The 27,937-nt window shown below is 40.5% G+C and overlaps 1 protein-coding gene across 1 annotated transcript in view; it reads left to right on the forward strand.

The window, feature by feature from the left end:
• The window catches only part of LOC116382233 (metabotropic glutamate receptor 4), a 157,300-nt gene that overhangs the window by 81,457 nt on the left and 47,906 nt on the right, over positions 1-27,937 (forward strand). Inside the window, exon 3 of the mRNA XM_031845114.1 lies at positions 19,176-19,392. Within this exon, the coding sequence (XP_031700974.1) occupies positions 19,176-19,392 (217 nt within the window). The remainder of the gene's footprint in view (positions 1-19,175; positions 19,393-27,937) is intronic.

Consider the following 27,937-nt stretch of genomic DNA (forward strand, 5'->3'; position numbering starts at 1 on the left):
TGCCTTGGCTTTCAACATTCATAAATAATAGCCCTGCTTTTAAAAATAATAGATGACACACTCAGTCGACCTCCTCATATTTCATGGCCGATTAACACGTGTGGGTCCCACACCACACATTCATCTGTATCGTCAACCAAAAGTATATGCTTTGTGGCTTTTGTAATCTTAGGCTGCCCACATGTACCCGAGAAAATGCTTTGAATAACAGATTCTCATTGATAGAGATCCCAACTCCACGGGAGAACTATCTATGCATTATTTCCTTTACTCTCACTGATCACAAGTGGACCTTTAACCTAGCTTGTATAACATCAACTACAGCAGAACAACGAAAGGCATTACTTCAATAACTCTTTTTGGTAAAGAGCTGGGAACCTTAGAATACGTGGCACGTTTCATTTGGTTTAATGCTGTATTTCATTCGAACTGGGAAGTTGGAATTTCTGAGTTGCCAATGGGAAATTTCAACTAGAATGCCGCCTAAAGACGGACGTACCCGACCGACCCCGACTTCAAAATCCAAGATGGCTGCTCCACGCATCAACAGTAAAAAAAGTTGTGGTAATATGCTGTTAATTAGCACTTTAGTGCAACCTTTGTCTCATTTAATCAGTCATATATACAGTCCTGTCCATCTCCTATCTGTGAACATGTTGCTACGGCATTTGTAAAGGTAAAATATTGCCATAATGTGTTGCTATCAACTGGTATTGCTAATCATAGCTCACCTGGCTGGAGGAAACCCCATGAAGTTTTCTGACTTGTTGTACTTTAACGCAGTCAACTCGGGTGTGACGTCATTCCCAGCTCCTAATTCCGATTTCCGAGGTAAGTAGAACGCAGCGTGAGTATTGATAAGGCAAGGCTATGACTTTGAGGTGATTGATTTTGGTTCGGAGAAAAGGTCATGTTTAATGACTTGCAAGTGCTTCATGCCAGCTTAGATCCATTCCAATATCAGGCCGGTAAATATCAGACAGAATACAGTTTAATCAAAGTGAAAAGAGATTGAATTAAGAGCTTTTTCCCCCTCCAGATATTCCACTGCAGGTAAAGAAACTACAGTACACTGTCCCCACACAGTATGTGATTTGTGAGCTGTGGATTGATTGAAAGAAACTTTGCACAAATCTCTTTGGGATATTTGGATGATACCGATTTCCAAACTGTGTCAACCCGACTTATGTTACAGAAGGTTGTGAAAGTATGCAGGACAACAAGCTCCAGCAACTGCTGACAAAGACTGTGACAGGCTCTGGAGCTCAGTGGTCCCTGGCTTGTTTCTGCATGTTGGAGTCAAAAAAGTAACTCTTGCTAAGACGTGCTTGTTACGCAGCTAAAAATAGTCACTGAATAATTAAGAAATTACACCTGAAAGACAATCTCATCTCACTATCTGAAACCCATAACACCTCTTTCATACCAATCCCAGACTCTTGCTCCAACTTGACTTACTTGTATTGTGCCATTTAGTTCTAATAACTAAATGAAGTTGCGGAGGACAGCAAAAAGTTAAAAATATTCTCACTCTGGATGACAATGCCGTCTACCGTTGCCGGTATTCTCTGCTGGCCTCACCTAATTTTACAATCCTGCTCTCTTTCACTAAAATGATATTTGATGTGTCCATGTCAATGTAGCATAAGACTTGATTTTTTTAGTCACCCCAGAAATGTATATTAGTGAAACAAATTGCAAAGCCAAAGCAATGAACCAAGAGGTAAGAAGGCACAGAAAAGTTGATTTGATAACCTTTTGTCAGGGACCACTTTAGTCCTGTTGTGCACACACGGTACAGAGGTACTTAAGGAGATACTCATTTCACTTTCCTATTAACTGCCAGTACCCTTGTCTCCGTCCTCCACCCGCAAGTATATTGATTCGTCACAAGAGTGGGGCCTCATACTAGGCTAAGACTGCCTAGGTCTGGATTCTTTGACACTTTTTGAGTGGGGACTGTTCCCGTCTGTGATGTGAGGGATGTCATCAAAATATGCTTGATCTACTACAACACAGATCCATTGGCTATCTAACACTGTGCTCACTGTAGCTTTGCTTTGCTTTGTACTGTGATGTTTACTCAGCTCTGGCATTTTGTTCTCACTGACTTCAAAGCAAAATGTTGCAATATTAAAAGTTGCCATGTGATCAGGCCTTGATCCATATTTATTTTGTTGGTTCAGTAAATGTATCTGTCCACCATCCTGAGATAACAGATGTGTTATGGCCCGTGAGTTGTGACCAGACGGCAACCTCTAGTTCTGCCAATTGAAGCCAATGTGGAAGTGTCTTAAAACTTGTATTCTCTGTTCTTACCAGCAGGGGGCGACTCCTCTGGTTCTAAAATGAAGTCCGATTGTATAGACGTCTATGAGAAAATGACTACTTCTCACTTGATTTATTACCTCAGTAAACATTGTCAACATGAGTTTATCGTCTCAATCACTAGTTTCTAAGTCTTCTTCAATACAGCATGATGTTTAGTAAATTATGGTCCCATTTAGAGTAAAATAAACCATAAAGCGGAGTATGCTTTAGGGCGGGCTTACTGTGATTGACAGGTTTCTGCCACTACCTGAGCCGTGTACTGCGTCTCTACGTCACTCCTCCGCATTCAAGATATGGTGACTTCCGTTTACCGGTTGCAAAAAGTCAAGATGGCGACCGCAATAATCCAAGATGGCGACGGGCAAAACTTGAGGCTTTATAACGGCGGTCCACAAACCACTGGGTGACGTCACAATGGCTACGTCCACGACGGCTACGTCCACTTCTTATATACAGTCTATGGTTGTGACTGACTCTAAGAAACAATACTGAATATACCTGCTTCATCCCAAAAGGACTCTTTCCCCAGTCTTAATTAGTGGGTCGTCTAAAATCAGCGGGAGTCACACACAGATATCACAGACTTTCCATCATACCATTGCTCTATTTATGAGCCTCCCCATACACCAGCACTACTCTCCAGGGAGGTCATTAATTTGCCTCTCTGTCAGTGCTATGCCCCACAAAAAGTCCATCAGAACTTGCAGGCTGCTTATCTATAAGGCTACATTTGCTCCACTAGAAATTATAGCCGTGTGTATTCTCATTAGAAAGACGTCATTTAATTACTGCGTCATGACAACTGCTGTAAGAAGCCCATAAGACAGATGACCCTCTTCATTTTTTTTTGGTTTCTTGTGTGTTAGTTTCAGACAGAATTTAATTATCTCTAACAGGATTCACATTTATGTAACGTTTCATGATGGACTGCTCTGGAAAATAGGACAAAGCCAACTTATCTTTGTGGCATAGACCAGCGGCATAGCCAAGTGCCACGCATTGGCTCGGATGGACAATCAACACTCAATCACAGTATTGATTTCTTTTCTTTTGAATATTCTTCATTACTTTCCAACAGTGCAAGTGTACAGCGACAAGATATGCGGGACAGAACAAGGTGGACGACCAGATGTTTTCCAGCGTCGATAAAATGGTCTCAAGATAAATGTAATGCATTCGATGACTCTGATAACCTCGGGCTGCTTCTTGTGTGGCTCTTCACTCCCAGCTCCTGTCTCAGCATTTATAAGCGGACCACTATAGTAGGCTCACCCCTTGACCTGCATGAGCTTATATCGTGCTTTTCATTCCAGGCATAGTGCCACGGTGGCTGTGAAAGGTGTTTAATGAACTGTCTTGTAGTAAATAAGGTTGTGCTTGCCCATCAGCGCTCATCCCTCCTCCCTGTTTCTGCATCACTTTCTTATTTACTGCCATATCGCTGCGGCTTTTCGCTGAGCTAGGGAGTTTTTGCCCGAATTGGAAAGCCCTGGAGGGGTGAATAGTCCATCTGTGAGAAGATACATCATTTGTTGGGATTTGCATGTTACAGAAGAGAGTGCGAAGAAGATACTTGCATTTAATCTACCTGATTTTAGACAACTAATTTGTCAATGCACAGACTGAATCACATCAGAGAAAAAGGAAAGGTTTTGTTGATGTCGAAAGCAAAATTGGATAGATATAACAATATCCTAAAAATATTTTGGGTGAACAACATAATTTTGTCTATTGGTCTATAACACCCGCCACTGGTCAATGGTTCTTTGTTGGAAGCCCTGGGAGTGTGTTAGATACATTCATTGTTTATTTATTCGATATTGACCATTCTGCACATGAATAGGAGGCTTAAAATAGAGAAAGAACTGTTCATACATATACTTCCACACAGAGAGAGACTCGTTGCACACCCATTTCTTGATTTTAGACTTATCAGATTTTTGTGAGTTTGCTTTATGCAGAGCACTCCTCTAATGGCTACAGAATAACAAATGCACCAGATTATTTTTAGTGCAGACAAAAAAAAGCACATAGGGTTTGGGTTAGTTTTATCCTGAAATCACTTCCACAGCAATTTACTATCATCATTTCTAACAATCATAACAGTTACTGTAATTTACTAGTTTTATAAGTACTATTATGTATTATGTATACTAAGTACATTGTAAGACAAGAGAGCACTGGGGACATACAAATAAAGGCAAGTTAACAAGATTTCTAATGCTTTTTATGTGCTTTCCATTTTAAAATAGACTTGTTCTTGTTCTCAGATACTGAATATTTGCTCATTCACTATAATAAATAGCTTTTTTAGGATATATAACAATATATAACTGAAATATATATAGAAGAATTAACAAGCATATTAAATAGTCAGTTGCATCTAAAAAGTGTTCCTTACCGCAAATCTGCACGAAGCTATATTATTGAAGACGTTAATGTTTTGTCTATATTTTTAAAGGATGCAGAGCTTCCCATTAAGATAATGATTGTATGAGGCCTGCTCAGTGGTGACGAATAAGATATCTGGTGTCTAAAAGGTTAAAATAATTAACTATCAGATTATGGGATTGGTTAGTGTATTGATTATATTATCAGTAAGCAGCAGAGATGGAAAATAGATGGTCACCAAACAAAACAAAAATAAAGGTTGTTTAATGTCGTTCAGATTGCTCCACACTGGAGTCTTTGCTAATTGAAGTGTTGCAACCAACGTCCCACCATAACATACCAATTTACTGACAGAAATGTCCCAGTCCCCATGCCAGAGATGATGGTTTGGGATGTTCTCTGCATCATAGGAAGGGAATTAATTATGTGTCTTTATATGTTTTTAAAAGGGTTTCTACAAAACCAGTGATGTGCAATCATCATACTCCACAATTAATCTACAGAGATTAGAGACAACATGAAGAACACAAAGGCATTGAGTGATCTTATGAACACAATGTTAATGGTTTGTTCTCCATTAGAGCTGTAGAAGGCTGTGGCTCCCAGGTCAGAGACACTAACGGTGGGGAATTGACCATTTAAAGATTACGGTTGGACAGCCGGATGTCGTAGAAAAGGCTCTGCTCTTTGAGGGAGCTCTTCAAGAAACTGAGTCGCACCTGTGTGTGTAATGCAATACGATCAGCACCAGAATGATTATGAAGTTGAATCAACACTTCTCTAAAACAGTTTCAACTAGAGAGGTGCTTTCAGTAGAGTGCAGCTCTCCGCCAGTTATGTCTGCAACAACTACTGCTGCTGTATTGTGTGGTTGAATAAATACAACCCACAATCGGCTAACCCCCCCAATCTAGACACTAATGGGCTGTAAGGCATTATGTTAGCTGATAGCGGTTAGCCAAACACACCTTCCAAAACAGTAAGTTAGCTGGCTTCGTTGATTCCTAGCACGCTTCGTCACCAGCCTTAGTCTGTGGCGTATGTGCTTGCCGGCTAGCAAGCTAGTAAGCTAGTTTCAGTGTGCTGCTGGCCAATCCAAACAATCAGAGGAGAACCATTTTTATTAAATCGCATTTGATTTGCGAGTTCAAGAGGAGTCATCAAAATATTAATTCTACTGGAAGAGAGAGGGTTTATAATCGAAAACACAAGTTAAGTCTTTTTTGACTTATATTTGGCAAATAACACACATCTTTTGATCTTATTGTAATCATCCGTTTGGCGTCCCTCTGAAGGAACTCTACTTTATACCTCATAGGAGAGCTGTTTTATGTGGAGACGGGAAGGGGGGAAAGTGGAATAACATCATAAATATGTAATAGCCACTCTATAGTTGAATGGCTTTGCACTTTCAGTCTGGGCTCCTTCCTGAACATTTAGGTAAGGATCATGAAAAGGACATACAGTAAACACCACTACTCGATTTTTTTTTTTTAATTATAGCTACAAGGACCGTTTGCAGATGCTTTTCAGGTGGTGCATATTCCTTTAATATGTTGCACACTTCATCGTGTCACATTCCCATGGGGAGACCTTCAAAACAGTAAAGTGACCCATATTGTCTAGAAATATGTTCACTTAACTATTTCGCTATCAGAGAAACAGCCTATCTTGAACAAACTCACAAATTGCAAAGAGGCTTTCGATTACCGCAGTGCAAAGCAAACACAATTAATGTAATGGTTTAAAGAGCAGGAAGTTGCCTGGAGTGAAGTGTTCCCACATTTACGGGACTGAATTAGATCAAAACGATGTTTGTTCCCTTGCAGATTTTAAGGCATGCGGTGCACATTCATCTTTGATGAGATCAACACCAAGAATACAGTGCCCTCATTCGTTACATCTGACCTCAGGACTGTCTAATCCTGCAGGTAGAATTAGTTGGTGAGTGATTTTAGTTTTAAATGGAGGCAGGAAAGGACAGAAATACCTTCCGTGCTCTTTTACTGCAGGTTCTCCACTGATGGCATTAATGAAGTGAAAGCCCTATCGTGTTTTCTTTTCCTCAGGCTTTCCGCTGGGGTTTACGTTTCCCTGCTGATACAGTTTTATATCAAGAAGCACTTGAGCCTGGTTTGTTGGTTTACAGGACTGAGCTCCAATTTCTTCTCTTCACATCAATGACAACACTTGTTTACCTTGTTCACTTGGGACAAATCTTCAAAGTTGCATCCTGGATTCAATTTCGCTCGGCTTTTTAGTTTGTCTTTGTGAACAAAACAGCTGGGCACCAGTGGTTTCTCTGACCTCTATTTGTTTTTAATGCTCCCTTTGAAATGAGTCTTCTATTCCCCCCTCGATCCACTTTCCTCTGTGGGATCCTCTGACACATTTTACAAGTTTACCCAGTTATGAAGGTGAAACACTGGCTGATCAAAGCCTGTTGGGAAGCTTCATGAATAGAATATTACGCCTTAGACACACACAAATATTTGAACCAATATAGATACTTCCTCCACATTAGGCAGGTATGGATTTCACAGCAGTTTGTTTGAATGTGTGCATGCCTAATAAGTTGGGAACAGGTGAGATGACGCATTTTTGAAATCAGATCTACTGTATCTATTCTGTAATTATAAGGCAACTGAAAGACTTCCGAAGACGGAATGGAAGTTTATTTAATGTTCTACATATTTTATAGCTCTAATTGAGTTTGAGTGCGTCTACTTTAACTAACCCACATAGCCTTACCTAGCCTGGTACAGTATCCCACTGTGTGCATGAGAAATGAGGAAAAGGAAATACAAGATCATTTGGCTCACATTTGCGGATTAACACCCACTTGGAGAGCCAGTTATTTTGAGGAAAAAAACACAACGTGCTGCCTTCTTTGTAGAGGTTCAGTATTATTCCATAATATGACACAATTCATAGAGGATCAATCAGCAAAGTCCAGGGCTGAACGGCACCATTTGATGATGAAACTTCCAAGGTTGAATGGCATGAAGTCCATGGCAATTTACCTAAATACATACTGAATCAAATGTTTTAGGGGCTCCTTAGAGGCACAGTCGTCATTAATTGACATCTCATCTTTCATGCTAAAGCATGAGTCTCTCTCGCTCTCTCTCATCTGCCTTTTCCTCATCTTGCCTGACTTGTTTCCTGAAGCAGAATAAATAGTGGTGAAAGAAAGCAGGAAGGAGTGGAAGTGAAATTTGGGACACACCCTCGCATAAATCCGATGATGCCATAGTTTTGAAGTGGCTCCCTGTGGTCCACCTGCAGGGAAAACTCATCTGAATTCCCAGTCACTTCAGATGATGATGTCTTCATCTATTCTAGATTAGATGAATAATGTCACTTAATACAAGGCAGAATTATGATGTATTCAAGGAGTCCATGCTTTCATATTAACAGATGGATCATCTGTGTCCTGTATTTTGCAGCCGTCTGCCACAGTGTATTTTCAAACCACGACTAGGGGACACCACAGTCAGAACATTCCTGGTTCTACAAACAGGCTGTTAAACAACGGGTTCAAACCCCTGACAAGAATCTTTTTTTGAGTCATTCTGCAGCCATGCTAGCAGCTATGTGAGGCTATACTTAGCATTTAGCTCATTGGCTTCTATAAAACTAACCTCCTGTGCAGCAAAAATGTAATGAAATGCAATACTTGTTATTTGCTACCAGCTTAGTGCTTGCCTCTAATCCAAAAAGTGAAACAAGAACTTTTTCTTCAAGAGATGGATCCAAAAATTGGAAAACTTGCTATGAAGAAAAATATATTTTTTCATGCAGTCCTGTTGAATTACAAAACATATCTCCTGCTAACTTTCCAACACAGATATTTTATGAATTAGAATGAATTTCATGGGTATTATGCAGGAGGAAATGGAACTGGTTAAATAAGCCGCATTTGAAATAAAATACTGTACATGAGCCTATTTGAATGTGTAGGAGACACATTTCTTTATTCTAAACATGATATTTCCCATCAGGTTAGGGTGTATGTTCAGGAAAATGTGATTTGATGTGAACTCATTATTTTTAATTAGCTCCATCCTCTCGGCCCGTTATCACCAGTTCGACCGATAACACTGCTGTCTGTCAACACGTGTTTGTGCCTGCTGCTGAGGATTATGGCTGCTGCCAGCAAACCGGAGCCCCAAATGCAAAAAAAAACTTTAATGAACTGGCTTGGGCTGGATTTATTTTAGGTCATAAATCAGTGACACAAAAGAATGAATCAGGCATGTAATTATACAAAGAAGTTGTGAAAAGGCCTAGAGGGGGGGGGAGAAGAAAAAAAACAGCCACTGCTGCAGCATCATTGGTTCGACCCCTGGCTGCTTCTGGCGTGGCTCTATCAAACTAAACTGGCAGTGCTCATTGATGTGAAGCATTGCAATAAAATTAATGTGAAATTCTTCAAGAATTCATGATTCGTATGGAGAAACAACGAGCAGCCCGATATACTGTACTGTAGATGGGTTGGGGACCACTGACCTCATCATGTTTAAGACACTTTTAAGATTGGCCTAGATCGATGAATAAATGAATCTGACACAGCGTGCAAGACTCGTTCCGAATATTCCCCAGAAAATATTAAATCCATTCATATCCCATGGCACTGTCGGGAATTTCCCTTTTTTCCCTTCATTGATCTCTTTTGAACCAATGCAGTAGAAAATGTGCGTTGCCTGGAGACGAGGAGGGCACCGGTTCAGGGATGTTGAATACAAAAGAGATATCCATTGTGTTAACCGCAGACACGTTCAGACATTTCATTATATTTCACTTTTATTAATTATCAGTTGTGAATCTCCAAGAGCTCTCATATAAGACTCTGGCTTTTCATAGCTGTGTGCTACTTGATAAAAATCACTCTTGTGTTAACATTTGAGCTTTTTTTATAAGCTCAATATTGGCAGACACAGATCCCTTTGTTATTTGATTATAGTAGCTGGTCTACAAGGCTCCATCTGTCCCAAAAAGCATTTCAACCGCTCTGAAGTTAGCGTTAACCATAAAAAATTCGAAATTTTATCCTTTTACTTATTTTTTACTTACTACATTTGTTCGAGATCACATGTGAACCTTCGATCGTTGGCCGTTAGCAGTGCTACCGTCGTTACAAGCTCTTTTAACACAAAGTTGTCGTTCAGAATGCAAAATTATCAGAGATCAGAAAAAGCATAAAAGCCGATGTCCTGTTAACGTTAAACAGTAGTCCGTTACACCACTCGTTCAATGCTAATTCAATATAATCAGAGGGTGGATCAGTGAAACGTGAGCATTAATTGCACTTTTTTTTCCTTTCAAATTTTGTGGTAAACAAGTGCATTATTGTTTATGCAGTGATTCATTTATCACAAATGTAATTTAGTTCAAATCTCACGACATTCTCAACCTTTAGTTGAGCTCATTTGCATGTTTAACGCAAGTGATAATTCAATTTGTAATGAGATAATTAATCACAGTTGCCACTGTCCAAATTAATGATTGCCACAGCTTAACAAATAGAACAACAACCCTGTGTAGGAGCAGTATACAGTGGCTTTGGGAACAGGGGATGAACAGGGCACATCAAATATTTAATTCAGCCGCAACATTTTGTTTTGTTTTTGCGGAGGCAAAGTATGAAAAATGAGCTACCTATTTGTGACAAAAGGTTTAAAATGAAATGGAACAGCCCACCCCTGCACGAATGGAGGAAAAAAAACATTTAATATATTGCCTGTCTGTTCTCTTTTTCCAGAGATACAAAGATTTATGCAAATCCGAACAATGCAGAAATAACTGCTAGCTACTGTGTGACACTGTGTGTGTGTGTGTGTGTGTGTGTGTGTATGTACAATTGAATAAACAAACTATGACAACAACAGTTGTGTAAACTGGTAGTGTACATCATATCACATCCAGGGCTTTCACAGCTGCAGAACTTGTAAATTAGGTCTTGGAACACTGAGGTTGAAGTGGCCTGAGGATGTTTGGTGCCAGGATGCAAGCTGATAAGTGAAACTGCCGATAGTTTCACTGTGGAAAATACGGTGGAAGTTACACATCACCCAATTAATCAATTAAGCTCCAACTCTCCAGCGTGTTACATATTCAAATTTGTCTTGAATGGCTGCGGCTGTTGCTGGGTTGCCAGATCCCTGGCTCCTCTTGTCCAAGTGCCTTTGAGCGAGACACCGAAACCCAAGTTGCTCCCAATGAGCAATGGTAATGTGTGTGTGTGTGTGTGTGTGTGTGTGAATGGATGAATGAGAAGCAAATTGTTAGGTGCATTGTCCATTAAGGTAGAAAAGTGCTATATAAGTGCAGTCCATTTACCATTTAAATTCTTGTGTACATAATTACAGGCACTTTTAAATGTACCTCTGAGGCTCATTTGCTGAAACTCAATGTAGAACTGCAGGAGCAACGGTGACATGGCAGACATCACTGTTAACAACAAGCCACACACTGAGGCGTGCACTCAAGAGGACACGTGAGCTGCCATTTTACTTTTGTTCTCAATAATTGAAATTGTGAGCCTAATATTCTCGGCAGTGGTTATTTTAGCCCATGATTGAACCACGGGGAGAATTTCCTTTGGAGTCCTTTTCTGATGTAAAATAAAGCTTTAAATTGCTGCCAAAATCCTTAAGTAGTGTACTTTACACAACAGTGAGGACTAGGAAAGCATGTCATAGGATAGTGATAAAAGCAATAAAAGCACAGAGGAAAAAATATATATAATTTCTGCAGAAATATTAAAACAGGAAATGAAATATTGAGCATTTTCTACTTAACTTTTTGTGTGCTTCAATGTCATGCTCTCTAAAAATTCCCGCAGAGTTCAGCTTGGCAGAAGATTCATCGAAGTCCCGTATTTAACATACAGAACGTAGGAACATATGCCATTTCTGTAAACATAACTGTCACACTTATGGATCTAAACAACATGCGTGCCAAAGGCTGTGAGAGGAGAGGGAAGCAGGGAGTCGTTGATACGTAGCACATTATATTTTGCGTTTCTTTGTACATTCATGAATACAGAATACTGCTGCCACTAAGATTGGCTGGTTTGATTGAATTCTTTATTTTTTACTTTTAGAAATGTTTGAACTTGATGGTGGACGGTAAATATAGTGCACTAAGCAGCAAAAATTTCATTTCCGACATAGCTTACCTCTCATAGACACAGACTTCCATGCACACTAAACATTCAGACTCACACTTTGGTGGAGTTGTCAGTGGACTTTCACTGGGAGCAGAGCCAAAGTGTTTTTAACACAGCTCTTAATGTCTCTGCTTCGCTCCCATCCCATTGAGAACAATAAAAGCGTTTGTTGATGGTAATGTCTCACACTTTCTGTCTGTCTGGGGCTTTAGAGTCTCCTGATTCCATAAAGAATTGAATTTTATTAAGAACACTAAAGTTGAGGCATCAACACTGCTAATGTTGTGCTGCTAGCCAACTAAACCTGCCAACAGAAGGGAACAAGAGTGCAGTCTTGCTTCGGTTGTGTAATTTGTGCTCTCGAATCACTAATTTGTGCTCTCAAATTAGTGATTTGTGCTCTTGATTTAATATTGTTACTGCCGTGAGACACCTGCTTTCAAGCTCTGCGTCTCGCTCCCTTGCCGCCGATACATAAACCACAAAGCTAAACCATAATGAAAAATATCCAGTAGCCGTAAGGCTGCCTCCTCACACAGGACCACGCCTGAACATCGAGCTTTTTTCCCACATCCAAAACTATTTGTGCGGCCATGCCAAAATCCCTTCTTAACTTTCTTGAACGTTAAGTTTAGCCTCTTTCAGACTGTGAAGCATTAGCAGGATCCATACGACTGTCTCCAAATTAAGAATGGCACCACAGTGATTATTTCATTAACTATTTATATTGTTTTCAAGCGTATCCAGTCAAATCTTTTGGAATAAAGCACTCAGCCCTATTGGACAAAGAGACACCAACAGATGTGCTTATGTTACCTCTTAATATAAACTCAGTATCTGTGCCCTACTTTACATTGACTCCAACAAGCGATTCAGGCATCGTGTTTGTGATGGACATTTAGACATCTAACAATGCACTACAGTATATCAGGCTACAATTCCACCTGATCAAATTCATATTCATACATTTTTTATGTGGTGTGGAACAACAAGACTTGAGGGACGTCGCTCGCTCATTCGGTTGTAGTAGTAACAACTGTTCAAGTCGTTGTGTGTAAAAACCAACTCAGCTGTGCGTAACAGAGCTCAGAGCGGTCAATATAATAAAAGAGCTCATGCTGCACACCGCTATCTCTCTCTCTTCTGCACTGAACTTCAATTTACCAACAGTATTCATGTTTCATGTGATATTTAAGTGTACACTCTCTTGGAAAAGCTGTCTGGATGAAATGTCTCCAACAGGACCGGGCATACAACTCGACATCATGTAACTTCATGCATATCAGGCTACAACGTCAGCTGATATATTGTTTTCAGACTATTAGAGTTGCAGTGAAAACAACGTTGTGGTGCTCACCTCCTTTAGCAGCCACAGAGATGAACCCTTGGAGTTCAGCTTCATACTAGTAGAAGGACATGTGGCAGGTGTGATGGAGAATGTTCCCTGTGCTAGTACATTTCTACTGTGACTTAGTTTATGTGCCTTACTACATGTGGTTGTGTGCCTGGCTGAGTGGTGGCGGGACCATCGGGGGTATTTCTGCCTTTGCTTTGATAAGAGGAAGTAACCAAATGGGGGTGCAGTTTAACCAGAGAATGTTCAGGTGTGAGGATTCCCAGAGATAAGCAAGGGTAATAAAGACAGCTGTCTTTGTGTGCCAAGGCTCAGGAGAGGAAGGGGATGACTGGAGGGGTCAATGGGGAGCTTGAAACTGCTGATCAATTGTTATAATGTAAATACCTGATGTTTCAGTATTCAGTATTATAGGACTCACTCGGTATTGTATAGTTTTTTTCCACCACACAGGTCAAAGCGAAACAATTCTCAAGAGGCTTTTGATTTATAGAAGAAATATTAGAGTGGTGTGGAGGGAATGTTGGAAAATATGAAGTTAGCCCTGATGATACTTTGCAGAGAGGGGGGGGGGGTCAGATCCTTGGCCCGAGCATCTGTGCAGAGCTTGCATTGTTCACTATAGTCTCACCATATTGATCTCAGTAACAATGGGTTGAAAGACCTCGATGCGCTTTATGACTCAGCACATTGGTTCTGCAGTTAGTCACATAACCTGCTGTTTTTTTTTTGTTTTTTTTACTTGGCAGAAACGAAGCGTCTTAAAGACACAAACACTGAAAATGTTGAATGGCTGAAAATAAGAACGCACAGAACAATTCTCTCCAACACAATAGTTTGATCAATCAGCATCATTGTTTAACTTACTACTGGGGGAGAATGGAAATCTACACCGTGGAGATTCACTGACCGTAAATAGTTTACAGTGGCACATTTAGGACTAGAGCGTGTTTTAACATTTTTGAAACTGAAACTTATCTGATTTCATCAACCTTAGTTAGCAACTCTGTGATCCTCCAGCTGACTTTTTTAAATGTTTCCATCAAACTAGTTTTGAACATATAAGGGTCCTAAATGTGTATGTGATGGCTACATACTATATAGTGTACAGCATATAATAGTACAATTAAACTTTATTTCCTCATTCATTCAAAAATCTCTTTCGATTTCCAGCTTCTGCTCCATCAGTTGACTCTGGCCGATCACTCTTAAACCAAACAGATTTCGCCACAAACAACAAAACTTTGCTGTCAAATTTAGAATAAAAAACAGTTTTCTCGTCTTATGTCAGTTGCCATCACATCAGGGCCCAAGATTCCTTTCACATCAGAAGTCCCGCTCCTCATCACATCATATTATTATCATATTATTTCTGTAGAAAACATGGCATCACTACCCCCCCCCCCCCCCCCCCCCCCCCCCCCCCTTCCCCTAAATATGACTTTGTCACGTTGGAGTTGAATCGCCAAGGACTCTCCACAATTCTAACTCTACTGTGCACCATGTAATCAATGTAAAAGTTCACTCTAAATGAAGTCTCTCCTGATCGAATTGCAGGCAGTTCATGCAAAACTTTTTCTTTCAGCTTTTTTTGTTTTTAAATAGAAGAAATATATACTGCAGCCAACATATTTACAGGAAGTATTTACTGGAACATTTCCAGAGCCTGACTAAAGCTTTTCATTCCCCCCCCCAGCAAACAGTACAGATGTACAATATTTCTGTACAGTTCTAATGAGCATCATTACTCCTGCATTGATACAGTGCCAAATGAGCTCATTGAATTTTTAAAAAGGCACAGTTATTTAAAGCAAGCGATTTCAATGTCAAATCTGCATCATAAATCTGCTTGAGACTCACATTACAGCAATTAAGCATATTTCCCAAGCCCATTAGCAATTAAATGGATAGTGTTGGGGTGCTGGTGTGCAGAGTTAAGAAGTTCTATAAACCTGAGGGGGGGAGGGTGACGTAGTGAATTGGTATATATATATATATATATATAATTGGTATACTCTGTATGAAGTGATGGGGTCACAAAGCAGACAGGCAGCTCAGCCTGAACAGATGGTGAGTGCATACAGCTTCACTAAAATACCTAAAACAACCTACTAAGATATTTACCACTGAATCGCTCTGCGAGTATAATGAGCCATCTTGTATTCCACTGCACAGTCCAGCTCTCATACGTCAAACCTCCGCCAACATATTCTCTCCTCGCCCACATGTGGGATATTCTCTGTTCACAACACATCCCGTCTTTATGTTTTCCTCCCAATCCCCATTTCTTTTGATTCTCTATAGGGGGGATCAGAAAGCGGGCCTTTGCTGAGGAATTTAATTCCTGAGTCAGTGCTGCAGAAGTGACTGCGTTCGATTAGAGGAAGCAAACTGTTCAACACTATCGCTGTAGTCCACTGAGCAAGAACTCTCGCCAACACAAACACAGGATAAGCCCTGCCTGTCCCGCTTTCTGGACATAATGCTGAAATTGTGTGATTGTTGCAGCAGCGAAAAATCTCTCAGGTGAAAAATACAACACAGTGGAGCTCTCCTGCAGCTCCCACTTATTTGGCAGATATGGGACTCGACATGTCACGTGCATCACCTCAGTACACGACAGCAGCAGAATTAAAAACACCAAGAAATAGAGAGAGATATTTCCAAATCAAGAAAAAACATTTACTTGGATATTTCATGATTTTGATGACAAAAGATTTTCTAAAACCATCTTTCAATTACTAAGCTACTAAACCACATTATACTTTATTATTCTTCAAATTCAGCGACTGGACTGAATTTTACAGCACACATTGTAACTTCAAACAAAGTGTTCTTTCGTCAGGGCTTTTGGAAAAGTTTTTGAACAGCTACTGTAATACACAGTGATAACAGGCCCAGAACTAGCAGGTGCGGTCATGTCTATCAGCAGGGATTCCTGAGGATATGTTATCTGGGTTTGTAAAAAAAACAAGAAATCCTGCTGCTGGATGCCATGGGAAGTAGATGCCAGAGAATTTTTTCTATATACATGTACTATCACCTCATATTTTACATAGCATACTTATTTTGCAAAATATAACCACATCTAACACTAATACAGGGTGCAAAGTGATCATTTCCACTGTGCTGCTGTGCTTCAGAACATTGAAAGTCTAAAATGAGACATTATTAACACCTTCGCACAACACATTGTCTGATTGCTAGATCCTCGCCTTATGACGTCAAGGCAGTGCAAGAAAGAAAAAAACGAAACGGGTTCACACTTTTACTGGTGACAAAAGGGAGAAAAACGCAGACGTAAAACTTCTGCCTGCCGCCGTCGACGCATAATTAAAGTGAGCAAACTTTGGGGGGGGTCAGGTGTGCCTCAGCCTGCCGCCGTCACCAGGTGTTAAATCAACAAGTTGTGTGGACTGCCGCCAGTCGGCATGTCCAGGTCAGTGTCTCTAAGAGCGTCCCACGGGGACGTGTGCAGGAAGCGTGTCAGCCTCCAACACGGATGTCATTCAGTGCTCACAGTTCACGAGGCAGAGCGATTTGCACAAGCGATTCCTAGATCTAAACAAGCCAACCGATGCAGAAATGCTGCGAGCAACCCGGCACAGTGTGATGGCCCGGGACGGCCGGGAGCCATTCAGCGCGGGAGGCTGACATGCAACATGCACGCGGTCCATTAGCACACACAAGATAACCTTTTCTGCCTTTTGCGCCTCCTCTTTGAAAGGGAATCAAGTTAACAAGGCTGCTTTTGAATGCCATGTTTGCCGCATCACAAGTCACTATATATGAAGCCACGCCTGCGCTGAAGCACAACTCTAACATATTACAATAAAAGGATCAGCAGGATGAGTGCAGCTGACCACTTTAAAGGCCTCCGCTGTGTGAGGTGAGGCAGAGAGGAAAGGGACCGCATCACTTCCACAGTCAGTGGAGTAAATATTTGTAAAGTAGTGTTGGTGGGTAAAGTCTACTTGGATGTGAGGCTACTTTATTTTTCCGCCACAACGTAACCTTTTTAAATTGAGATTTATCCAAAGCACATAAAAAATGGCGTCCGTCTTCTTAGCTAAGTTTTAATTGATTTCAAAGTGTTTTTCAGTGTCATATTCAGATTATCTGTCCATCGGCACCTCCCCCCATCTCTGTGGGGATGCTCAAGAGGTGACAGTATTTGTCAAAATCCCCAGAGCAATGCTGAGGTGCCGTGACAAACAGTATTTGGAAAGGAAGAGCAACATTTCATTCAAGTGTCAGTCATGAGATGAAAAGGCAAAGTCCTTATTTATCTTTGAAAAGAATGTGTTGCTCCAATTCAAATTATATTGAAAGAATTCAGAAAAAACAAACAATGTATGGCATAGGAGGGAGTTGGATGTGGATAACTGGACATTTAGGAAATGTCCAGATGATTCCAAAAACTACGCAATACTAAGTACAATTTTTTTCTTTCATTTGTCGACATTATGTTCTTTTGTTTGAGTTTACTTTAAGGACGAGTACTCTGCTATAATACTGAGCTGGACATGCACATTAAAAGATGTTCACCCACTGACTCTGTTGTGGTTTAAAGCAGCTGCGACTCAGCCTTCTACATCTACTGCCTGAATTCATTAACCCTGGAGAATCAGGACCAAAAAAAAAAAAATCCATTAGCATGAAAAGTGTGTCCGTATTTGAAGTTAAACCATGAAACACATTATTGAAGGTCATCAAATCTGCTCAGTTTACTTCTAAAGCGTGCTTCACAGAAGCCAGAGGAAGATCACAGAAGCTATGATAGCCATAAATCTGGAATAACTTGAGCAAGCAGAAATTGAAATTTCATACCAACTAAAACCACTTTCCCACTCAACAAAAAACCCACTAACACACACTAACATCTGGATTTCTGCCTTCAGTGGAAAATTACAATGGCTCTGCAGTAGTCACGGCTTTTTATCGGCTCCAGCTCCGATCGGCAGCGATGGAAACATGACACCAGAGTGGAAACGCTTATTTTCTCCCCCTTTTTCTGGTGAGATATATAGAATAAATTAAATCAACAGGGATTTGGACAATTATTATAATTAAATTAATGTACAAAGAACCAGACTCCAATCAGACAACAGTCATTTTACCTCACTGATCATTGAACTTCATTCAAACTCTGCAGAAAGCAGGAAAAGAAACAGAAAAGCAATGAACAAGGAGTCTGTTGCTTGTTTTTTGCAGGTTTTCCCAATGTTAAAAAAAACAACCTGCGTACCTGCTTCCTTCAGAAGCTGCCTCCAAGCAGAACTCTGGAAATTGCCATCTACAGCAAAGCTGTTTTCATATCTCATTAATGGGTTTTTTAAACTAATGTATATGAATATGAGAATATTAATTGATAACTATATCAAGATTGTCTAAAGCAGTTACTATCACTGCAATAAGCTTGACTTCCTTATCTTCCATCTTATCAAGTTATCTCTTAACAGTTGACTGATTTCTAACTGTTGCAGGTAACACAATGATATTGAATCATGTTTATGTTGTTTCTAGCCTTTCACATGAAACAATAAAGGCTTTGTGATGTCTGACAAGAACACTGGGTACTAATGAAGCTCCAAAGGCAGATCATTTTGTGCTTTTATGTGTTTCAACACCGAAGAAACCTCACATTATGCTCGAGACAAGTGTGAATCCCACAGCAGCTTAGTGTTGCTCGACTGGTGGGGAAAGTATATTTTAGCTACAGCTAAGCCTGTGATCATCAGGACTATTTAAAGCAACAGCACGCCAACTGTGGAGGGTGAACAACAACCCAAGGAGCAGTTCAGCAGATGTTAGCTGTCATATTATAGTCATGCTTTTGAACATGAAGCTGCAAGGAACCGCTCCTGCTGAACAATGTAATGCATTCAACACAAAGTAAACCACATCTCTCTTCCTCCCCTGTAGATCCCTCAGGTGAGCTACGCCTCCACGGCCCCAGAACTGAGTGATAACACCCGCTACGACTTCTTCTCCCGGGTGGTGCCTCCAGACACCTACCAGGCCCAGGCCATGGTGGACATCGTCAAAGCCATGCGCTGGAACTACGTCTCCACGGTAGCCTCCGAGGGAAACTACGGAGAAAGTGGTGTTGATGCGTTTATTCAGAAGTCCCGAGAGGACGGTGAGTCTTCTCTTCAAATATTCCTTCAAGCGTCCCAGAGTTTGTTCAGACTGATGTGAGAGGGGGTTCCCGCTGTGCATTTCCTTTTGAGAACCATCGAGAGGGGTTCCCTGTGATTGGACACCTTTAAACATCCGCCAGTAGGCAAACTCTCGTTGTAAACAAATCGATTCATTTGAGAAATCAAACTGTTTAGGTTGGTGCTACATTGGATTTGATGCGATGTTGTTATAGAGAGAAGCGTGGCTTGTCTGTTGCTGAAGGGTCCTGTGCTTATATGTCAGAATTTAAACCATTACTTAGATGTGATGAACTGAATATGAAGAAGTAGCTTATAGGGCTGCAAAACTAATCGAATATTAACCAGAACACGTTTTTGGATACCCACATTTAAATGACCACGATCGAGTAATGTACTGTAGGCCAGGCGGGCAAAAAAACGAAAATGCTCTGAATTGAGGGAAAGAAGTACCTTATTTTAAATCCTATTGTTGATGCAAAGCTTTGTTAATTAGCAGACATGTGGCACAGTGTGAAAGTTAAAAGCAGTGTTCTGCTGGTTTGAGTAAAAAGTTGAGGTACAGTTTTACTTCTATGCACTGCGCATCAGGACCAGTCTTATTTTCGATGCCAAGCTTTGTTAATTAGCAGAAATGTAGCACAATGTGAAAGTGAAAGCAGAGCTCTGCTGGTTTAATTTTGATTTATGCTGAAGTCTTAATTCTTTCTATGAAATAGCTCCAGACTTCAGGGAGACATTTGTATCTGCCACACAAGAGCATTGAGGCGATGCTACGTATTGGGACGCATTGACGGTGTGAAAGTGAGGCTCCAGCGCTAAAGCCCGGAGCAACACAAGGAGAGGGCATTGTACAGTGTTGGCAATACAGTCCGTTTGGCACAGGGAGCTGCCGGCGCACGCTCAGTCTGACCCCTGACCCTTTCTGAAGCACAGAGTAATCACTACCGACATGTCCAGTACTCTCTGTGCCACTGCGTCCCTTTCTTTCCTGCCAGCTCTACGCTGCAGCTCATCATCGGGCGTCGTGGAGAAGCACCAGCAGCAGATTACTCGTGGAGAGAGAGATAGAGAGAGACCTCCAGTTTGTCCAGCTCAGTTGCCTATTTGCCTAACAGCCCATACAAAAGGGACTCAAAGCCCAACCTGACAGTTTCAATATGGTTTGAGCTGCTTCTCTTTAAAAAAAAAAAAACGACAAAAAAACCTGTTTTTCCTCTACCTTTAAAGATACTGGTGTTTAATGCTATATTAAGGCCTAACCTTGCATATGATTTTAACTATTTTGAAATATCAATTCCCATATCCTCATAAAAAGGACAGACGTAAAGAGGATAAAACCTTTGGGTTTAATCAACAGGCGAAACAGTCATGTAGAGGATTACATGGGTGGGTGGAAAGTGTGATTCCCTCAATTTTTTGAGATTTTACAATCTTTTAAAATCTTTGCTTTGTTGGAATAAAATGCCGTTTTATAGAGATGTAGGTGTCTGTGAAAGGTACGGTAGAAATAAAATATCAAATAATTGAGTTGGTGGCACTAGATGAAAACCATAAGCCAGTGTAAACAATCTAGATTCAAACGAATCAAAATAAGACTTGAATGAGATAGGAAAGGTATTTAAAAACACTGTTATGCTATAAAGGTTGTAAGTATACAATGTGTTTAAGGGATAAACACTTTTTTCTGAGAATGAAACTCAGAAGGATAACCTGCTACACATACGTAGATGTCTCTGGAGTCGTTGTTTTCTCTACTCTTAATGACTCACTCTGAGCGCAGGTGTAGAATCCCTAAAGGTGCCTTCTGTAGTCACTCAGCACATCTTTCATTAAATCAAGCCCTAACCGAGTCATGAATGCTTAAAGCACTGAAAACATCTCCTTATTCCACCGCTTCTGTCTCCAGCCACAGAGAGATCTGATACTTTGTAAGTTAGTTAACTTAATTAGAAACGTTTTTGTAAGCATCCAAGGGGAAACATGCTCGTTGCATCATGTCGGTTATGTATTTTTAACATGGTGGTTTGTTTGGTATGTTGGGATTAAATCAGTGATTTGGGGGCCTTATTACTCTGCAAATTGATTCATATATTCATTTAGAAAGTATCCTCAAAAGCGGAGCAATTTTCACCAAATACAGGCACTGTATACAGCAATTGTTCATTAACTTAGATGTTTCAGACTAAATTCGACGTAGTTTTGTCATTGTCTAATGACTTGACGTCGTCTTTCCCTGTCTCACTTATAATCTAACTATTTAGGCTATCAATGAGAAAATTGCAGCAAAAAACATCTGTGCATGTGCAACCATTGGAACCGCTTTGATTAAAGTATGATTAAATAGAGGTAACTAGCAGTGGGGCAGTATAATATACTGTATAATACAATTTAGTTTATATTACAAAAAAAGCAAACAAACACAGGAAACGTAAGAGCGACGAAGAGCTTTAGAGCTGATGGTCTTCGGTCGTCCAGAGCAAGAGGTCGATGTCTGCATTGAATCATTTTTTCCCCCGTTATTCACACGTGATCGCCTGGTTGCACACGCACCACCGCTCCACCAGATCATCGGCTGTTTTGCCCGACTCGCTTTGCCATGGGGCCTCTCGGTGTGATCGCTCCCCCCTTACAATGATAAACCAGGATTTAGACAAATATCTGTTGAGTCTTCCGGCCTACAGCTCCTTTAAATCTGTCAACTGGAGTGATTGTTTCAAAAACATCTACACACGTCTGTTCCCTACATGCTGAAGTATACCGTTTGATTCCCAGGTCCTCTCCTCCTCATTCAGACTTTGATTGATTATAGGACAGAGACACTGACGACAGGCAGGCAGCTCCGTCAAAACCAAAGCCACAGGTATTTGGCTGCTAAATGGGTTCTGCAGTTGTCTGCTCACATAATAAAACAGCCAGATCAGAACTGGCCAAATGTTCCATCTCATTAAGCAGCCAAAGGCCGTGCTGAGCAGCAGTCTCGTCCTCCTAATGTCACACTGGTCCTGTTTTCACTGTGTGGAAGATAGATCTTAGCTTTGAATGGCTGATTTGGGTATGTTGAAGTTAGATTAGAACCACGTAGATTATTTTTCTTTATTATTTATTTCATTAAAACAATTAAAAAACGATTATCAACATATTGGAAACTGTATAGAACTAGAAACGCCAAGCTGTTTCCAGAAGTAGGATCAAAACAGTTTTATCTTCTTAAAAACAGATTCAGAAAACAATAACTGCAGTATTGTTACAATAGATATTTCCTTGGACAGAATTTCAGCACCACTTGAAGGACTTTATCTTTGAGATAAAGATATTTGTTTTCGAAGCCGTTCCAGCCGAGATACTTTATCCCTGTAGAGAAGCAGATGTGTTGACCCACAGACCAAATGCCTGGGAGGTCCTAACATCAACACACTGCAGCTGGTGTTTCTGTGCTAAGGTTCAGTTATATTTCCAGCACAATCCGAAGCTCAAGCTCATGAATGAATATGATAGTTTTTATATTTTTTTTTAATTTGGCCTTTTCTTCACAGCGTCCTGCAGTTTAATGTTTCTGTTTAAGGCTAGCTGGGGGACAAATGTAAAAATGTCTCCCGTAATGTAATCAAAACATCCAAAGTATTCCAGCAATTCAAACAATCCATTTAGTTTTACTGTCTTTCCATTTGCTTCCTCAAAAGGGAATAGAATGAAATGCAGAGTCTCTGACATTCCACAGACCAACTTATAGGATGAATGTTTTTAATATCATATTTTTGGTCAGTTAAAGGATATATTAGCGTGTGTGGTGCGGTGTTTTGACGAGTTGTGTTGGATGTTGGATGACAGAAGGTCTCGCTGGTGAGAGAATCTGATATCATTTGATCCTAGCTCACTGGGCTTTCAAGTGGAGAAAGAATTAAACTGGAAACAGTCTTTGGTCAGACTGGCTGGACTCGGTATCGGTACCGCGGAGCAGAAACAGTTTGACATGACGGAAGTCGATATCTTAGAGGAGGCGCTGAAAAGAGTGAGAATAACAATCAAGACAATTGATGGGGACTGGCATGTTTCTTTCTAAGTGGTCTCATCTTTTGTACATTTAGTCTTAAACAAATCTTTTATAAATTATGAATGGCAGTTTTGTTTCCTCTAAATACAGTATACTTGTAGCATCCACTGTGAACAATGTGTAACCATGAATGTTTAAACTCAAAATGAAGCCAATGTGTTCTGATAATCCAGATGGCGTTTATTACAAAATGTGAGAGATATGTACGGGCTCTTGAATTTAATTGTAACAGTTGGTGACAAATCAGATATAACAATGCAGTGATGGATTAGCGTCAACATATGTCATTAACATCATCATCCAAATTGTTTTTGTTTCTTTCTGAATGCTGCCAATTTGACTTTTTGGGGATTTTGCTGAACTCAACATTTGTCTTGAATAAGAAATAATCTTATTTTCTGTGATTTAAAAAAAAAAGCATGATTCCTGTGGATATTTTGTCTGCAGGAAGTGCCATGTTTGGTACTGTGGGAGATGTGCAATCTGCTATGAGGAGAAGACTTTTACTTTTGTGTTTTACCATGTTAACTGCCTTCAAAAGGGGGGGGGGGGGGGGGGGGGGATTTTAGCAAGCTACTGCTCCTTGTCTCTTGTTTTATAGGAATTTTGTGAATGTCTCTGGACTTTTTTTGTTTGAGAAGTAACAGATCCGATGATCTCGTACTGAGAATTCAGCCATAGTGATACAATACATGTATCTTTTTAAAAAACAGCTCTGCTGTCAGCTCTTTCAGTGACAAGAAAGGTGCACTAGAGTGCAGACTGCCTCCAGGTGTGTCTTCAACGACCACTGATGTATTGTGGGAATAAATGAATACAAGTCACAAATGGCTAACACCCTGTCTAAAGTGCAAATCAGATGTGCATTTCTCTTGCATGTTGCACACAACAGAAGGTAGTGTGTGTACTCGTAGTGCTGTTAGCTGTTAGCGGTTAGCCAAACACACAATCCAACACAACGGTGTACAAACCGTTTCAGCCCCATTGTTTCTTTAGGCGGCTGGGGGTCGGCGATGCACTCAGCTGTGTCTTCACTAGCGGGCCCTACCGGTGGCCACTTAGGAGGGGGTGAGTGAGGAGCCAGTCAGCAGACAGTCAATGGCACCATGAAACAGGCTATAAAAGGTGTTTGAACAAATCGTGAGTCATAACAACCACGCTACGTCCTTGAATATGCAGCCTATATTGTCTCTCCAAAATATTGTGCAGTTTGCTGCAGCAGAATGCGAGATTAGCCGTCGACAAACACAGAGGTGCACATTCACTCATTCACTCAGTCACGGACTCACACTGTCACAGTCACTCTCAGTCACAGACGTACACGGGAACAATCGCATGATCCTCCTGGGGGAGATAATTACGTCTGACATATTGCCATTTGAAAAACCCATCATGATGATGACACCGTTCAGCAAGCAAAAAAAATCCAGGGGCTGACACACTTACGAGACTAATGCAAACAGGTTCTGTATGTGAAGCTTGCACGGTCCAACATTAAACATTTAAGCCTCTCTTCCCTCATCTGCATCTTCACCGATGAGAAATCTTTTACTGGATATGCCGTTTCCTCTTCCAGTGAGAATAAAGTAGTTAATAAGAAAAAAAGCTTTCTTGCCCCTAACTATGTCATTTGTAATTATCTCCGCTGGAGGATCATGCGATCCGTCGCCTGTGTGGATACATCCGTGAGTGAGCGTGCATCTGTGTGACGTTCCACATCCTGCTGCAGCAAACTGCATTACATGTTGGGTGGCCAGTTATGGCTGCATACTCAGGGACCTATCGTGGTTGCACACTTTCTCTTCACTTTTATTTCCCGTTTTATACTTCCACTGACTGCCTGCTGACTCCGGACTCGCTACTCTTAACCGACCCTCGGCCTATAGGGGCCACTGGGGACCTCATGACTCTGACCTCCCAGCCGCTACAGGGGGAATACAGTCTGCTCACCTTTATTGTTTTTGAACTACATTATGTGTTGGCTAACAGCTAACGGAACTACCAGCACCCACACCCACACTGCTGTATCTCACCACCACTCAGCCACCGCTACATGAGTAGACAGCTTCGTAAAAGCTTGATTTTGATTTGAAGTTTGGTTTGTCGTGCGCTCCTCTTTTGCGCCGCGATGCACATTAAAGTTAAAATATTCTTTTATGTTAACTTTTCAGAGCCAAGCGCGGAGTCGCACTGCTCGTCAACGTCACCATTGACGGAGGCGGCCAATCAAATCAATTGTGGGTTGTTTTCATTCAATACAGCACTGGTTGTTGAAGACACACCTGGCAGAGATCTGCACCCTACACCTCTCTATTTTCCAGTTTCATCTGCCTGCTGCTGGACCGTCGCTGAAAAGCTCCACCTTTGAGACACAGAGCCGTTTTCAAAAAGCTGCAGTTTCATTTGGGTCCTTCTCATTGTGTAACATCTATCACACCGCCTCTTGGGATTAAGGCCGGAGTGTCATTATGGAAGATAATTACAAGAAAAGAGGGATAAAACGTGTTTTCAGTATGATGTCTCGCTGTTCTCACCATTCAAATGCAAGGCTGTCCTTGATGTCTTTTGCTCCCTCAGTAGATTCCTTTCCGTGTGTGCTTCTCTCTGAAAAGCTGCTGTGCCTCCAGTGTCTTTATTAGAGAGTGTTCGTGCCTCTGCGGAAATGGAGGCTATTTTTTTTTCTCACCTTGTAAAAAGGTGAGAAAGTGGATATTGCACACTTATCATATTCCTGTATGTAATCAGATTTAGTGGATTTTACAAACTCAGGTGGTGACACACTTTGAAATAAAAGTACTACAGGAATGTATCTTAGATATCTCCAATACAACTCAACCACAACTATTTTTTTTTTTTCTTTCCTGAGGTTTTCTTTTTTCAAATCTGACACATATTGGATGGATCATTTCAAATCATAATTAATCAGACTTTTTCCTTTTCATAAATGACAGTTGAAGCCGAGGAGGAGAAGGATGGCAAAGCTCGCACACAGCACGGGGATGACAGGGAGATTATGCAAATGTTAGAAATGAGGGTTGCGTTCTGTAGCCTTTGTCATGAGGGAAATGTCAAGAGGAACGACTGGAATATTCATTAACCTGAAATGCCTCGAATGTCTGAAAAAGAGGTTTCAGTAACATTTTTTAAATGCTTTGTATGTTTATATGAAGGTATATTTGTGTCTTTATTACGCAAACAAAAAAAAATGTTTTAAAAGCAAATTTCTTGCACTGCAATCAAAAATCAAGTTTGTAAGTGAAAATATATAAACTGAGAATAATTTATTTGTTAGTTTTGCTTATGAAACTAGAAATTTTGGTTAAAAAAATAAAACCTAAAAAAAAAAATATCTTTGATTGAAAAAATAAAATCTTTTTTTCTCAACCAAAGATTTTATTTTTTTAACCAAAGATTTTTTTTTTTTAACCAAAGGTTTTATTTTTTTAACCAAAAATTCTAGTTTCATAAGCAAAACTAACAAATAAATTATTCTCAGTTTATATATTTTCACTTACAAACTTGATTTTTGATTGCAGTGCAAGAAATTTGCTTTTAAAACATTTTTTTTTGTTTGCGTAATAAAGACACAAATATACCTTCAGATATTTAACACCTTATTCTGCAAAGATGATAAATGAGGTGTTAGCACTACACCAATTTGTAGCTTCAATAGAATTTCCTGTTTAATGCACTAACTCATTCTAATTATACTTTGTGTTCATAAAAGAAAGGAAGGGAAGAGGAGAGCATGAGGAAGGAGGCTAGGAGTTCATGTCCCCTTGGCTCAACATGTCAAACACAGGAAATCCCTGTCAGGCCTGTCAGACAGCTGCTCCTCGTGCTTCAGGCCTCATTGGGTCCTGATAAATGCTGTGTTTGGCTTCTGAGCGTTAAGAGAAACATTGAGACGAGAGGGGAATTTGCTATGACTGTGCAACCATCTGTATATTTGATATTTCACCCATCAGCTCCACACTGTTCACCTGCTGGCATTACTCATACTACTGCACATCCACCCTGTGGTTAAGACACCAGGTAGAGCTGGAACCATGTGGGAATGTTGCTGTGAAAGCCACAGAGCAGTTCAACAGCCACATATGAGGATATGTTATGATAAAAAGAAAAAAGCTGGGAAAGTAATAATTTAGATGTGTCAGAACAAAGGCTGGCATCCGAACAAGGATCTTATCCAAGACATTAACGCAGCACGTATTTAACTTCTGTCATGACTTGAACAAATGTAGAAAAGAAGTAATTTACATAACCCAAACAGTAGAATTTTGACTGGATTTCCTCTTTTACCTCTCTTCACTACAGTTATATTGTTATGCTGCTGAGCCCATTTAGTACTTTTCCCTTTCCCACTGTTCATTACCTTTTTGTTTGATTAGTAGTTCGCAGCATTTCGCAAATGATTCCATGTCTTTAAAACTGTCACAGCTACACTTCCGAGGACTGCTTTATGTTCCTTG

This window comes from Anarrhichthys ocellatus, unplaced genomic scaffold, assembly GCF_004355925.1.
Source record: "Anarrhichthys ocellatus isolate YVR2014 unplaced genomic scaffold, GSC_Weel_1.0 scaffold5, whole genome shotgun sequence".
NCBI classification, from domain to species: domain Eukaryota; kingdom Metazoa; phylum Chordata; class Actinopteri; order Perciformes; family Anarhichadidae; genus Anarrhichthys; species Anarrhichthys ocellatus.